We start from the raw sequence: 17,249 nt of genomic DNA, 5'->3' as shown, positions 1-17,249 counted from the left end.
TTAGACAATTTGTAATTCAAATGATAAGAAAATTACTTAAACAAAAATTAATTAAAATTAAAATAAAAATTAAAATAAAAAGTTAACTTATTTTATTTTAAATATTTTACCATTTACATACCATTTTAGAAAATTTTTAAAAGTTTTTATTAAACTAAAATTTTTAAAACCTTAATATTTTCAAATTCTCTATCAGTAAATAAACAGCTCATTTTTGATGAGCAGCTTAAACAAAAAATGAGAAACATCTGAAAGAATTAGATTAGTGTTATATAAATATACATAATATAGAAGTTGCTTTGAGTGTGATGCAAAAGTTTTTTTTTGCGAATTGTTAAACATTATTCAAACAATATTTAAAAGAATTTGAATATTATTAGTCACCAATGATCTAATAACAAAATAACCCTTATATAGGCAAATTTAAAACTGAATATAAATTCACTACATTGATATATATTTTTAAGCATTTAAAATTATACAAATATAGCATTATTTGTTTCAATAAAAACTGAATGAAAATGGTTGTTTAAATTTTAATTGATTTGATGACTTTAATGTTTGAATTTTAAAAAAGGAATGTTATTTTCTAATCTATGTTTGCTTTACTTAAATATGATTTTTAGATATTTTCACTTGGTAATCTTTTTCAAATGGGTGCTTTACTTTATGTATTTTTTGAGTCTTTGCATTCAGTCTTGCATTTGTCTATTGTTTTTTAAATATAAACTGAACCACAATACACTGTTGATATGTACAAGTTCCTTAATTTTTCAAGGGTTATAAATCAAGGATGATATTTTGCTTTATGATTTCAAGTTTGATATGATATAAATATTTTATGACTATATATATTGATAACATTTTTTATAAATTTTATACATCAATATACAATAAAAAAATTTTTATACATTTTATCTATCAAAATAAAATGAAAAATTTACTACTTTTTTTACTTTAACCTTTTAATTTAATACTCCTTTCTACTCTTCTAATTTTGGAGTAATCAACATTGCTAAAGTTAATTTTATTTTATTTTTTTAAATTTTATCCGGATTATTATATTAAACATTTTATTTCTATATGGAATGACTTTGCTTTGTAATGAATGAAGGTGAAAAAATTCAAATATGTTACTTGGATTATCCACAACAAAAATATTTGTAACAAATATTATATACAATAAATTGTCAACTTAAAAACTTATAAAAATTATTAAAACAATAATTTTTATAAGTTTTTAAAATAAAGAAATAATTTTTAAATAACAATAATACTTTCAAAAAATAATTATTAATTACATTTTATTTTCAAATTTCTTGTTAAATATTAAAAAATAAAAATTTTTAAACAATATTTTCAAATGTTTATTTGATAATACGCAAAAAATAAAATGCAAAAACTGTTGTATCTGTGTGAAAAACAGGGTTAGTGTTAAGGTTTGAAAAATGCAGTGAATAAAATATAGATTGACAATTCACTTTGTGCATGGAAAAAAACAGCTATCCAACGTATTAAGTTAAACTGAATAATGACACAAAATGATTTAATTTTGTGCAAGGCTGTGATCACTAATTATATTGGATATGAAAAAACATATTGAATATTAAATAAGAAAACTAAAAATTTAAACATAAAAGTTAAAAAGAATAGCCGTGGCGCAGTGGTTAGAGTTCTGGCTTAGAACCCAGAGGTCCGAGGTTCGACGCCGGCTCTAGCCCAATAAGCGACATTGGTAAGGAAGGAGGCGTGAACTTCCAGTTAAATGCTCTCCCGCGGTGCTTTGTGATAAGACCTTACGGACTTCTGGGAGCACCTAAATAACCTATAAAAAAAAAAAAAAAAGAAAAACTGTGTGAAAACAAGAAGAAAAAAAATTCTAAAGAAAAAGGGGCAGGCAAGTCACATTGGAGTCTTTTACCTTTACCCTGGACAGGCTTGGTTGGGAAGTGGGTGTGATCACATTCTATATCTGACCACACATATGATATATAGTTGCAACAAAATGACCCTGGCTTTTTAGATGTTTTTAGACCATTTCAAAAAGCGTAAAAAAATAAATAAACTTAAGTTGACGGGAGACAACTACTAAAAAAATTAACTAAAAAAAGAAATGAATTCTGAACAAAGAAAAAAACTTAACTAAAGCAACGTAAATTACGTTTAGAATAAACTATTTCTAAACTTCTCTATTTTGTAATATTTTTGTAAAATTAATTGACACATAAAAAGTAATAGCTTACTATTAATGACAGTTTAGTTAGGAAACAAATATTCTTCAATTTATCTTCAATTTATCAAAGTGTATAATATAATTCTTTACTTAAGTATCTATTTTTTATTTCAACAAGGTTCTAACAAAACTAACAATAGTTGAATTATATAATATATTTTTATAACTATTTCATGCTTTGCGTAGTTTGCAATATATAATCTAAGTTTAAATAATTTAAAACAATTCTTCTTAAGTAAGATAAACAAAATAAATAATTAAATCATTGCATTACTATAAAAAATATTATAACCTTTTCTTTTGGCAGAGTCTTTATAATGTTTAAAAAAATTCTGCAATGTGCAAGACCCCTAAAACAGCAGCCTCTTATGATCAGTTTCCAAACCGAACACTGTGTATACATTTAATAACTTTATATTTTACTTAAGTCCATCGGTTTATTTTAGCATATATATTATAAACTAATATATAAAAGAAATTATACATTCTAAGTAAATTATGATTTAATTTTGTTTTTGCAAACTAGAAACACGTTTTTATTGCATCAAATTATTAGAAACAAAACTTTAATGGTTAAACTAAAAAAGTAAAATATACTTATGAAGAGAAAGCGGAACTGCTTCACAATACCACTGATGTATTTAGTGAGGCTTTTTAATATTATGGTATGTTTTTGTCCTATATGGACCGCTGGCATGGTGCTGGCTCACTCATAAGTCACTTTATATAAATTTATGTATTGTTCGACCTTCTGCGCTGTGTTCATCTACTCGTAATTCACTATTTATATATGTATGTTTATGTTCAGTCACCTGTAAGTTGATGTTTATTTATTTGATTATTAATTTTATTAACTTTGATGATTATTATTCTATTAAATTTATTGTTGTTGTTGAAAGTCTTATTTTTATAAAATTGATCACACAAACATTTTAAAAAGGCTTACATTTAAATAATAAAAAATCAATCTATATTATTATTTATTATAATTCTTAAAATAAAAATTATCTAACTTTATATAATTAAAAAAATAAAATAAAAAATTTTCTTTTCATAAACAATTAATAATAGTAAATCATCCCTTAGTTTAAAAACGCTTTGCTGATATTAAAACATTTGATTACAAAAGATTAATTACAAATTTAATTGTTTTAGCATGTCAAAAAGTTTCACACAAACATGGAAACACACATAAATTTAAATGTTACCAAAATATCTAAAAAGCCATGGCCAGGTTGTCACAACTAAATATAATTTGCATGGTCAAGAATAGAGTGGGATTTTTCTAGTGCTAGTATCACAAAATAACTTAACAAAAATTTGCAAAACTGTTTAACAATAACTTTTATATCTGTATTTTTTTTTTAAAGTTTGTATACAAAATACAGATAAAAATGATTTGAACATCTAAGTACATACTTCATAGTTTGTACATAGATGTTCAAAATATCTTAACTTATACAACTTAAAGGATAGGTTTATATAGAGATTTCATGTAGTGACATTAACAAAATCACTCTAAAATATTTGAAATATCATTCAAAATAAAAGAAAACATAGTGGTGCAATCAAAATATGAGTTCCTCTAATTCATAGCTAATATAACTCAGAGTCCAAATCACACGTTTTACATTTCAATTTCATAGTTATACCATGATGTCACAGCCATGTAGCAACTATAAACTTGGATTCTATTTTATATTTGATATATAATATACTTTTCCAAATATATCCAGAAAAAGTATACCAATAAATTTATTTAATATTACTTCTTGTAACAAATATACTTCAAAAGTAAAATACCTGCATAAAGCCTAACTCTAACTTTGATCCCAACCAAGCATAAATTCAAACTTTCAGTCAATATAATTTCTGACGCAACTATCTTACTTATAGCATCATTGGTGACATTTTACTTGTATTTAAGTATACATCAGATACAAAGGGTTTTGGCAGGTACAAGAGATAGAGGGTATGGGCAGGTACAATCAAAATACAAAGGACTTTTGAATCTGAGTAGATAATTAAATTTATAATTTTAACACAGCTTTATAACACAGCTAGATACTTTTAGCATTTAGCTGCGTAAAGTGTATATCAAAAATAATATAAGCATGTGCTTGCATTAAAAAATAATTAAAAGAGTTTAAAAAAACAATTAAATTAGTAAGAAACAACTAAATAAAATTAAAATGTACATTTATTCTTCTAAATCACAAGAACTAATTCCTTTCTTAAAAGACTTTTTATACTGCTGTTAACAACATTGCATTGTATTCATAATTTCAAAAATATATTTTTGTTTGGTTTTCATGCTTATTGAATGAAATAAATAAAATACAAAAATAAAGAAAACATGATGAAATTACTAATTTTTCAATTGAACACTAACAGTGAGAGTAAAACTAATATACTTGTATGTCCTGTTACTTGTTACATATTTTACCAGTTACATATTTTCAAATTAGATGTTTCAGTGTTATATTATACTAATAGATGTTTCACTATTAAAAAAAAAAAAATTAAAACAATATGTACAACTTAATATGTTTTATACTTATATATACGCGTTTATGTTACTCAATAAATATCATAAAGTTTTAGTTATATGTGCAATAAAATATTATTATAGTTATGTTAGAAAAGATTTCATAACTAGTTCTTATGACTCAAACAATTCAGTATAATAAAATTTCATATTTTTAAAGTCTTTAAAAAGTCATTTATGTAAACGATTCTCTTACATATCATGATTAACATGTGTCTAATTTAAATATATCATACACAGATTAATATGGTTAAAAACGACCTCTCAGACGTTTTAGAAATAATACTTTTTAATCGAGGCAATTAGTTTATAGTTTTTTGTTCAAATTTTAAATTTTACCTTAAACATTCATCTTTATATTTACTTTAATGGAAATCTGATAGCCCAAAGTATAAAATTAGAACCTGTATTGTTTAATTACACAAACGTATTTATCTTGTTTGATCATAATTAAAAAAAACACTCTCAATAGCACTTGACACAAAATATGTTGGTTTTTATTATTAACTTAATTACATTACTTCAAGGAAATGATTCCTGTGTAAGTACAAAACTAATGCACATTGTAATATTATATATATATATACTTTAAATAAGAGATTTAATCATTGCAGTTCTATAAAAAAAGATTAACGCTATTTGTAGTAAAAGGTGCGTGTTTTTATTTTTCTGAAATGTGATTCGCTTTCATCGTACTTCATTTTGAAAAAATATTATGAACAGACCTTGGAGTTTCCTTCGATCAGCCATACCATTTATTGAACATTTATTATAGCATAATTAAAAACAATTATTCAAAATGATTGGCAAAATACAGTGATGAGAAAAAGCATTTGGATAACACACTGCAAATCGACTTAAAAATCTTCTGTATTCTTTTCAAATGCAAATGTTTGCGAGAAGTTTTCTATCCACGCATGCGCGTAAAGTCATCAGAATAACAGTGGTTACTCGGGATGATAAACTTTTCGTATCTTAAATAGGTCCACGTTTCTAAAAATATGCTTTTTTCATCAGCATTTTGACATTTTGGCTCATTTGTAATCGCTCGGGGTCTCATACTTATTAAACGACCAGCGCTCTTATAAACAAGATTTATTTTATTTTTCAAAGTAAAATTATTAAAACGTATTGTCTCAGTTAATATATATTTTTTTACTCACACTTTAATAGTTGTTACCTACAATCTTGTTGATTGTAGGTAACAACTATATAAGTGTAATAACTATATAAACAGGTAATAACTATATAAACATTGCATTTGTCTTAAAATGTTTGTTAAACATTAACAATTTTAGCATATAATCATGTTCTAAATAACAACGAGATCATAGTTTTAAAATATTATCTGCATCAGAGTGAAGTTAGCTAAGCGGGAAGTAATCGCGCTCCATGCTAAAAACGTTTTATAATTACTCCGCTCAAGCTCCGTTCTGGGTGTGAAATTGCTCGTTCCTCACTTTCTTTTTTGATCAGAAGATGAATATAATGTAATAAACAATACACATTACAAAGAGAAGAAGCTTAACGAAATTTTGAACACTGAACTCAACCCAACAGCTCACTTTTAAATAAAGCAAAATAAAAAATAACTGTCGAACGAGGCTAAATTAAATAAATTTTCAAATGAAAAACGTTATATTAAATTATCAAACTAAAAAGGTTAAATGAAATAAATAAACAATACTAGAAAATCAAGTTCTGTGTTCGTGGTTTAGGTTGCTCAAGTTGTGTGCGAAAAAAAGTGTTCAAATGTGAGCGAAAAAATGATTTGTTTCTTTGACACGTGCTTTTTAAAATTCCACAAGGAATCTTTTGACGTTTTAATATCCTCCCTGCACTCACGTTCTCCTTTGACATCACTACTTTTTAAAATACATTATCTTCCCCCCCTCCCCCTCCTCTTTATGATAGAGGAATCATCATAAAATGGAGATTCACTGGCGGAAATTGCGAGAGGGTTAGTAAAAATATAACTAAAGTCATGTGGTAAACTGATTACCGTATATATACTATAAAGAAATGTTTGTAAAAGTAATAAAAATATAAATGAAAATAAATTCGAAATATAGTTAGAAACATTTTGAGTTCCCCTTCGTCACTTAAGTGATAATGGTTTTGGTCCTAAGACTTCTGACTCGCGAGTCGTCACTGGTAACTCGTGATTGGCAATAGAGTAATAATAGAGCGTGTTGGAGTACAAGAAAATAGCATTGCTCCGACGTAAAAAAATTTGCAAAACCATGCAACTCCGTTCCTTGCTCTGCTCCAACCTCGTTTTGCTCACATTCACTGAAATTAGCTTTGAAAGCCCCCTTTATGTAAAAAAAACTATTTTGAATATTAGGTTTCATTATAAGTTTAAAAATTTAGATCGAAAAATTTAGAAAGTGCGTTTAAGTTTTATTGTTAATTATGATTTGAATTAATAACAATAATAACACGAATAAACATAAATTAAAAAAGACAAACTTTTCGGTTTTTAACCTTGCTGAATCTTTTTAAAATTGTGTCATAACAAACACCCGCTGCAATTGTGAGCATGATTTTGATTGTTATGTAAAGATTTGGATATATTTCTTCAAAATTATTTTCTAAAATGTACTGTAAAATGTAAAATGTAATGTAAAATGCTTTGCACCATTTATATTTTCTAGTAAAGTGGATTTTAAAATTTGTAGTTCTTCATAAAGTCTGTGAGGATTTATGTCGCTTTTTTCACCTTTCCGAAGTATTGTACCTAAATGTACTGTAAAATGTACTGTAAAATGTAAAATGTACTGTAAAATGTAATGTAAAATACTTTGCACCATTTATATTTTCTAGTAAAGTGGATTTTAAAATTTGTAGTTCTTCATAAAGTCTGTGAGGATTTATGTCGCTTTTTTCACCTTTCCGAAGTATTGTACCTAAATTATTACAATGATTGAGTAGTCTTCTCTTGAAAAAAATTTCAAATAATTGATATTGTAAATAAAACCAAAACGGTCAATATATTCATTAAGCTTTTTGAATCGACATTCAGTGTCAACTATGACTGCGTCTTTTATTGTGTTGAAAAAATTTACTTTATACTGTGTTTCAGCAGATTGTAAAGGTTCATTCATGTGTTTGTAACCGAACATTCGTTTTTTTTTTGTGCTATTCTTTTTTCTTGAAATTGTGACTTAATTTTGTAAGCGCTTTTCTCCACAAACAATCAAGCGTCTGCGACGCATTTTTTCAAATTCAGTATCACAAAATTCTTGAATCCAAGTATAAAATGAACGTAAAGTATCAACAGTGACTTAAGTTCACTGGAATTGATTGCCATAGGCTACTTATATTGTTTACATGTAATAAAATCTCATACCCTTTCGTGTATAGCAACAATAAAATCGAAAGTTAGCATTTTGTTTAAAGCTGCTTTGCAGTCCCTTAGAATTTCCGAATCGTCCGTTTTATTTTTCGAGTCATTCACACATTTGATAACATTATTAAAATGAACAGTATAGCTTCTACTGCTCCTATCTTACTCTCCCACTGTGACTCTGAAAGAAGTTTTAGTATTAGTTTCAATTTAGTTTTTTAATGTTTCCAACGCTTGCTTGACTTCGAAAATAGTACATAGATTTTATTAACAAAGCAGAAAAACGTTTTAGCTGGTGTAAAATAATTAGCTGCATCTATTAAAAGTAAATTCCAGCTATGACATCCGCACGGCGTGAAGAATGCTTTTGGATTAATGTTGAGTATTCTTGTTCAGACACCTTTATTAATGCCTACCATATTGGCGCCATTATCATATCCCTGTCCTCGACAATTTTGTATATCCAGACCATTTCTCTCTAGTTCTTGTAATATGGAGTTTGCTAAATACTCACTTGTAGTTTTTGTAACGGCAATAAAACCAACAAAATGTTCCTTCCAGTTGAGGAATTACAAAATCTTAATATTATTGACATTTGTACAATACGACTTGCATCTCTGGTGCAATCGAACAAAAAGGCATAGTATTTTGCTTGTTTAACTCTGTGTATAATTTCATCAATAACTGTTTCAGACATCAATGTAATTAATTCATTTTGAATATTGTGGCTCAGATAATTTTGAGCAATTTGCTTTTTATTCATTAGTTGCAAGTGCTCCTTTAGCGTCAGATCATATTTGGATAACAACTTAAATAAGTCTATAAAGTTACGACTGTTTCTGCTATTGTCCATGTTAAGTGATTCGCGATAACCTCTAAATGCCAGACTAAAACGTTTATTATATCAATACTATAACAAAATATTCCAATATTTTTGAGATTTTGTAATCAATCCCTCGTTTTCCTCATCTATTGTTTTTCTGTTTTTGATTCTTTTACAAAATTCTATTTATTTAACCATATACTCCATGTGTCCTTGATTTTTTCACGTCCATACAATATCCGACTTAGATCTTTCCAGTCACAACATCCTTCTTAATGACTGTTATTTGCGTCTTTGGAGTAACTTTCATCAAAGTTCTCTATATTTTGGTGGGGACTGTTTTGAATTAAGTCATAACGCTGAGAGTTGGTTATTGATAGATGCGGGAATTATCCATTTTCCCGCATCTAAGTTTGTAAATGAATCGCTCAAATGATTTGCTTTCTCTTGATTTACTGATTCACAAATTTAATCACTTGCGAAATCTTTATTGCATACAAACTCTTGAGTAACAGCTGATACATTTGACTCTGAAGCTGGTTCTGTTTCAGAAACCAAAGAAACTTGGCTGAGAGATATATCAGAGGACTCTGGCGCTGTAACAGTTAAAAGGGGTTTCTTAAGAAATTTCATTATACTGGAACTCATAGCTTGGTTTGATTTCTCTGTTTCAGTCTTTCTTTTTCTTTTTAATGCACCAGATTCCCATGTTCTTTCTATATCTCAGTCTCTCGTTGGTTTTCCAGATATAATTTTGGACTTATGTTTAGATTAATGGAAAAAAATTATAGTTAGGTACTTGCATGAGTTTTAAGTTTTGTTTTTAATTATTTTTTTATGTAATTAAATTTAGGTCAAGATAGTCATAAAAGAAGCCGTGGCGCAGTGGTTAGAGTTCTGACTTAGAGTACGGAAGGAGGCGCAAACTTCCTGTTAAATGCCCTGCCGCGGTGCTCTGTGATAAGACCGAAAGGACTTCTGGGAGCACCTAAATGACTACAAAAAAAAAAGAAAAAAAGAAGCAGAACATTTTTAATTAACTTTTTAAATTTATGTGGAATTAATTAAATAAAGCAGGGGTGGCAGAACAATGGGGGGTTTGTGGGTTTCAGCCCCCTCACTTTTAAAAGTGTGGGGGCTTTTGATATTCTAGCCTCATCCCACCCACCCAACCCCCACCCACTTTTCATCTCTGTAAAATTATTATTTTAAAAATTTTTATCTTGTTTTAAATCACAACTTCAAGCTGCTAGAGGTCAATTAGTATTTTGTATTTGAAATACTATCTTAACGAATTTGCTTCGAATCAAGTTTTACAAGCATTTAGAAAGCAATTAGCGTTTTGTATTTGAAATAATAACTTTATGTGTTTGCTTTGAATAATGTTTTACAATTCACATGGAAGAGATTAACGGTTGTGAATATAATATAAATCTATGCATAAGCACATTTTACATAATTCATTCTTTAAGTCTAACTTGACTAACGGAAGAAATTATTCAAGAAGGAAACGACATTAAAAAATCTTTTCCTGCTGGTTCCTGATGTGAGTGAAATGCCGAAAAAATAGAAATAAATTCTGCCGATATTAAAGCAACCAAAAAAATGTATGGCAAACAACTTAGATTTTCAATAAAAAATGGATAATAGATTACCCTTGAATTCATCTATGTCTTTCCGAAAAGAGAGTAAATTGCTATATTGTCATTGGCGCTGTCAAGAAAAATCTGGTATCTTTTTCGAAATGCGGTGAACAAAATTTTGTGACAATTGGTTATGACAATTGGAAAAAGGCTATAGAAAGACTGAAAAAACACGACCTATCACCATTTCATACAGAGGCAAAGAAAAAATTATTCACACTACGTGCAGCAGGTTTAAAAGCCATACATTAAATAATAAGTGAAATGCAAGGTAAGCGATGTGATGAGCATTACGAGTGCTTAATTCTACATTAAAATGCGTTACTCAACAAGGCTTAGCTATTCGATGGAATGATGAAATTGAAGGCAATCTTAACCAGTTACTTTTAATGAGGAGTGAAGATTATCTACCTTTATTGAGCTGGCTGTCAAACAGCAAGTACATGTCTCATGATATAGTTAACGAGATGATAGAACTAATGGCAAATAATGTGCTACGAAATGTACTTAGTGCTGTAAAATCGAGAATTTTTTTTCTGTAATATGTGATGAAACTCGAGACATTTTAGGTATTGTGCAAATGTCTATATGTGTTCGATCAGTTTCTGAAAATTTTACAATATACGAAGATTTTCTTGGTCTCTATGCAGTAGATGCTACCGACAGTAAGTCACTTTTTTTATGCAATATGTGATGTTTTATTAAGATGTGGACTAGACAAAAAAATGGTGCGGGGACAAAGTTATGATGGTGCCTCTTCAATGTCAGGGCATCTAAGTGGTGTTGCTAAACTATTTCAAGATGATGTCAATGAAGCGTCAATCAACCTTGCTCTTCAAGATGCTTGTAAACAAGTCAGTTGTATGAACTAGGGACAGGAATTGTGCTAGCTGTTGTATAGTTTCATTTCTTTATCTCTAAAGAGACTGGTAATGTTTAAAAAATTACAATACGATATACTTGACGAGGATGTCAAGCTAATCAATTTAAGTGCTTCTTGTCAAACTTGCTTTACCGCGAGAACCAAAATTGACGAGGATGTCAAGCTAATCAATTTAAGTGCTTCTTGTCAAACTTGCTTTACCGCGAGAACCAAACCATATGGTTCAATTCTGACAAATTTTCAAGTAATTGTTTTAGTGCATCCAGAAATTTCTGAATCAAATGATCCTAACAGAGCTAAAGCAGAAGGTTAACTTGATAAATTATTATCATTTCAATTTTTTTTGGGTTTGGCCTGGCTTTTGATGTGTTTGCAACTGTACAGCAAATCTCTCAACATATGCAATCTGCTGAAGTAGTAAATGTTCAAACAATTGCTTCATCAATAATGTTATTAAAAGTTCATTTTTCATCTATGAGATCAGATACACGCTTTAAATCATTTTTTGAATCTTGTGTTAATAAAGGAGTTAAGAAATTTGGTTGCAATTCACCTCATGTTTCTTTGCCTCGCCGACGTTTAACTCCTTCTCACTTTGATGATAATACTTTGAACATTCACAAATGGGACACAATGGAATATTACCGTGCTCAGTATTACGAGGTACTTGATGTTATAGAAAGTCAATTAAACCAGCGGTTCCCAGAAAATCAGATGGAATCAATAGTTGCTTTAGAAAGGTTATTATTTTTCACTGCAAATGGTGATACGGACATAAAACCTTAAGATAATATAAAGGTTTTCTACAAAAATGATATAGTTAATGAAAAATTAAAAGCTGAACTCTTTCAATTTAAATCCATTAAAGAAACTTATAACATAACATATAAATAAACATTAAACAGGTAACATCAATCACAACTAGAATGGATATTTTAAACGATTGTAAAGGAGTCTCAATAATGTTTTCTGAAATATCAAAACTTCTAAAAATTTACTTTCTCTCATCTAAAAATGATGAAGCCAAATAGTCGGTTGACCTCGACTCAAAAGCGATTGAGTCATCTTCTACTTTTTCAATTTTATAAATTGAACACCGCGGAAAAAGATGTAAAAGCTATAGTAAAAGATTTTATAAATGGAAAAAGTAAAGACACCAGAATTTCTTACTTTGGAAAACGGTTTATTATTTTTAGTCTGTAATATAGGGGCTGTCCATTAATTACGTCAACAAAACAAGGGAGAGGTGGGGTCTGGAAATTTTTGACAATTTTTGACAAGGGGGAAGGGGGGAGGTTAAGAAAAGTTGATGTCAACAACGTTACTTTTTTAAATAAATTTAGTTACTTCGTTACTATTCATGCATACTTAATTAGTTACTAGTCATGCCTACTGGCCAAGAAAAAAGATATCAAAACGAGACTATTACATGTCAGGATCGGACGGCCTACCACTAGCTATCAAAGTTGCTCATTTAGAAAGAGATCTTGGAGTTCTTATCTCAAATGATCTTAAATGTAATGCTCAAGTTTAAGCAGCTGCGGTGAACGTAAACCGCTCCTTAGAGAGGCTGAAAAAAACTTTTCGCAGCCGTAGTTTTTCAGTTTAGAAAGAAGTATACACCACGTATGTTCGACCTCATCTAGAGTATGCTATCCAAGCGTTGTTACCTTACCAACGGGCAGACACAGAAGCGCTAGAAAAAGGTTCAAAACCGTGCTACAAAAACACAGCAAAGTGTACTGAATTACATGCTAAGAGAGAAATTCTTCACGAACGGTGTTGCGTTGCAGTGAAATACCCTGCCGCAAATTGTAATTGACACAACTTCCATTAACATTTTCAAAAATTGACTAGATGAACATTAAAATTAGTTAAAAGAGAATTTTTAAACGATAACTGGAAATAAACTCTCTCCACATATGTTTCCAGTATTCTATTATGTTATTAAATATGGTACTTGTGTCGCAGATGCACACAAGTATCTTAAGGCTGTTAGTATAGAGGTGTCTGATGCAGCACATCTTTGTTGATAATATAAACATAGAGAAAATTTACAATTTTTCAAAAGTCTATAAATTTATTACGGATTGCTGTAAATATTTTAAATTACTGACCACTAAAATAGGCTAAACTAAATTTAAAAAATTGAAAATTAGGCAGCGTTTGTTCTCTTATGTTATATGCTCACCCAACCTTTAATATTTTAGTGACATTTTCTATATTCTACTTTTTTAAAACCGTGTTGTGCTTTAAAAATACATAACACATATAGAACTAAATGAGCACAGGCGAGATGTTTCCTCGTAACACTATTATTTTTTCAAAGGTTGTGTTTGTTGGCCTGAAGTAAAAACAAATAAAGATTTATGTAAGTACATAATTTATATTATATTATTTAAATGTTTATATCAGAATCTGCAACCTGCTGCTCGCAAGCAGGTTGCCAATCCTGGTATAAACATTTGATGTTAAAATGTCAATGTTATAATGCGACTCTCCTGCTCCATGCATAAATACTATTATAATATTGAAAACAAGATGTTAGTAGCTTTTTAAAAACTAGAAAACTTCTATAGATTATAAACTTTGGGTCTTCCGTCCTAAAAGGTTGCTAACCCCTTGCTTATACAAATTTTCAAATGCATTATTTTGTAATGCTAGACTCTATTAGAATTAGTTTGCTTCCAATGTGGAATTGGATTAGGTCTAAAGTTAAAGTTAGGAGGATTGGCTCATTCACGCTTTGCAACTCTGCACTGTACATAAATTATGATAAAAATATTATGATAAATATTTAACATACATATGCTTACATTCTAACTTCAGATATGCTTACATTCTAGTATGTAATATTTTTAGAATGTAAGCATACCTGAATATAGTACTATATTCAGGTATGCTTACATTCTAACTTCAGATAAGAATTGAATTTGATACAATTTATAAATTTAAAGTTGCAGAAGGAATATTCGCTGAGTTGATGAGTAAACTACTTTCAATAATGTTTCCAGTAAGTCAATCAAAAGTATAATTACTTTGTATACAATTTTATATAGCTTTATATGGATTATGACCTCTTTAGAAGATCATAATTCATGTAATATTTAAAATCATAATTCATAACATGTTTGTAAGTTTGTAAATGTAAAAAATAGAACCCATAGATTTTTCTAATTAAGGTTGTTAAATATTTAAGGTTGTTAAATATTTAATATTCGAAATGTGTATTAAATAAAATACTTTTTTATTGTTTAGTCATATGTTGTGTGTGTGTATCGCTTCTTCAAATGTATTTTTTTTAAAATGTTTTTTCACAAAGAATTGCAAAGAAGATAGCGATGATGATAATAAATCATGCGAAGAACTTATCATTGAGTTGTTAATGAAGTTGCAAAGTGCTATGGATTTAAATGGCAAAGGCAAGAAACTTGCACCTGCAATATCATTTGTGGATGTAAGTTTCATGTATTTTTTATAAAATTTTTATGTTGCTACAAGGAATACACAAATTTGCTTTAACACATTGTGCAGAAAAAAAATTGTGTGTTCATTGTTTTATTCTACTATTTCGGTATACTACCCAAAAGTCAACGGCCGAAATTTAAAGTTTCAATGCCAAAAATATATATATTTTTAATACATTATATTAAAATATAGTAAAAACAATATATTGTATTTAAAAACTCGATGCAAAACTCGTGTTTAGAAACGTCAAAAAAGTGTTTAAAACCTAAACGCAGTTTTTAGAGTGTACTGCTGCAGGCACGGATGCAGCATTTTTTGATGTTTAAGATAGCTAACTTTCAGACATGAAGCAAACTTCAAACATTTATATGTTTATACTTATGTCAAATAAGGATGTTTTGGAAAAAATTACGGTGATTTGAGCCTGGGAACAAAAAAGCCCCAAAATTTAGCTACACCTGCCCTAAACGTAAGAGCAACAAGTTAATAAAATACTTTTTATACTTTTCTCAAATAAATCTAAATTCGATAAATAAATTTTATAAATTTTATACTTTTCTCAAATAAATCTAAATATATTCATCGATAAATTTCAAATTTCAAGTTCATACAATACTTTTTTAGCGTTCAAAATCTATGACTGTAACCCCCCCCCCTTCAATTTCAGGGGGTTACAAGTTATATAAAGCTATAATTATTGAATGCTAAGAGATTTTTTACAAAACTAAAAATTTATTGATAAATATAAACTCGGTTGAGAATAACAAAAAAAATATTTAATTAATTTGTTGCTCTCACGTTTGAGGCAGGTGTAGCTAAAATTTTGGGACTTTTTTTTTTTACAGGCTCCAATCAGCGCAACTTTTTCCAAAGCATCCTTATTTAATATAAGTATAAACATAAAAATATTTGGAATTATCTCAAACATCAAAAAATGTTGCATTCGTCGCTGTGCTGTATATACCATACAGACGGGTTAGGCAAACCAAAACACGGGGCAAAGTAAAAGATTTAGGTTTTCTAGCCTTTTATAGAACTTTTTCGTTGCTATAAAAACTGCTTTTTTTTAATTTTATACATTTTATACTTTTTAAATGTAGATTCCGTCATTTTTTTAATATATGACATAAAAAAGTGCGTTTAAATTTGATAAAAATTAAAAAAGTATATATTTTTTGAAAAAAATCCACGTACGCGGCCTTTTTTTTTTTTACCTCATAACAAACGCAGTGTTGAGTTTTTAATCACTTTTTTTTTTTTTCTAAGCTTGTTATTTTTCTTTTTATGTTATTATTATTTTATGATTATTGTTTTTATAACGTAATTTATAAATATTAGTGCATTTGGAATAAAAGTAATAATATATATCTTAACTATTAAAGATAGTTAAGAAATATATTATATACGTTAATATATAGATATAATATATACGTAATTATAATTATAAATTATAAATAATTATAAACTCTAATATATACGCTAATATATAAATACAATATATACGTAATAATATATATCTTAACTATCAAAGATAGTTAAGAAATATAATATTATGTTACAATATAATATGATATAACGTAGTATTATATTTCTTAACTATCAAAGTTAAGAAATATAATACTACGATAGTTAAGAAATATATTATTACGTCACAAAAAAAAATCGTCAAAGTGAATTGAGTTAAATTTCGTAAAAATCTTTTAAACATGCTACCATTATTTTGTAAAGAAATAAACTTTTATAACATAAAGATGTAAACTATGAAACATGAAAAATAAAACGTAACTTTATTAGAAATATTAAAACAGTATTTAACTTAACTTACTTTGGTGTTACTTTTGGCCTTAAAACAATATTCATAAAAATAAATTTTTTGAAAACACAAAATTTTTAAATGAGAAACTAGAAGAGGAAACCAAATCTTGAACAAAGATGGAGAAAGTTGATGGAGATGCCTTCAAGACAAGCTTTTAAGAATTTTAATTTGCCAAAAGGTTTTTCAAATCGGCTGTAAATTTTTGAAAATGCTTTCTTTAAAAGTAGTTTATGCACTCATTTCACTTCTGTTTTTTAAATAAATTTTGCATCGGTTTGTCCCAGACTGTTGTCATTATTTTAAAACTAATTCTGTACTATTGACAACCTATCACTATAACAACCTATCAACATAACAACTTATCACCATAAATCAACCTTTCTCCATAAATCTTTAAGAGATCATTACTTATTGACATAATATCCTGACAAAATTTTAAACGGCAAAATATCCTGATGTTAAACGTGTTTCTACTTAGGTTATAAA

At 28.2% G+C, this 17,249-nt stretch overlaps 1 protein-coding gene across 3 annotated transcripts in view; it reads right to left on the bottom strand.

Annotated features, from left to right (window-relative positions):
• Nucleotides 1-5,704, bottom strand: part of LOC100215888 (CCR4-NOT transcription complex subunit 3) — a 74,558-nt gene extending 68,854 nt beyond the window's left edge. Inside the window, exon 1 of one of the 3 annotated variants that reach the window (XM_065804252.1) lies at nt 5,507-5,704. In XM_065804252.1, coding sequence (XP_065660324.1) covers nt 5,507-5,531 — 25 coding nt within the window. In that variant the 5' untranslated portion in view covers nt 5,532-5,704. The remainder of the gene's footprint in view (nt 1-5,506) is intronic. The other 2 variants (XM_065804253.1, XM_065804254.1) reach the window with 2 other exon arrangements.
• Between the last annotated feature and the right edge of the window lie 11,545 nt (nt 5,705-17,249).

This window comes from Hydra vulgaris, chromosome 08, assembly GCF_038396675.1.
Source record: "Hydra vulgaris chromosome 08, alternate assembly HydraT2T_AEP".
Classification (NCBI taxonomy): Eukaryota; Metazoa; Cnidaria; class Hydrozoa; order Anthoathecata; family Hydridae; genus Hydra; species Hydra vulgaris.
The sequence above is the reverse complement of the archived record's forward strand: the minus strand, read 5'-3'. Positions and strand labels throughout refer to the sequence as shown.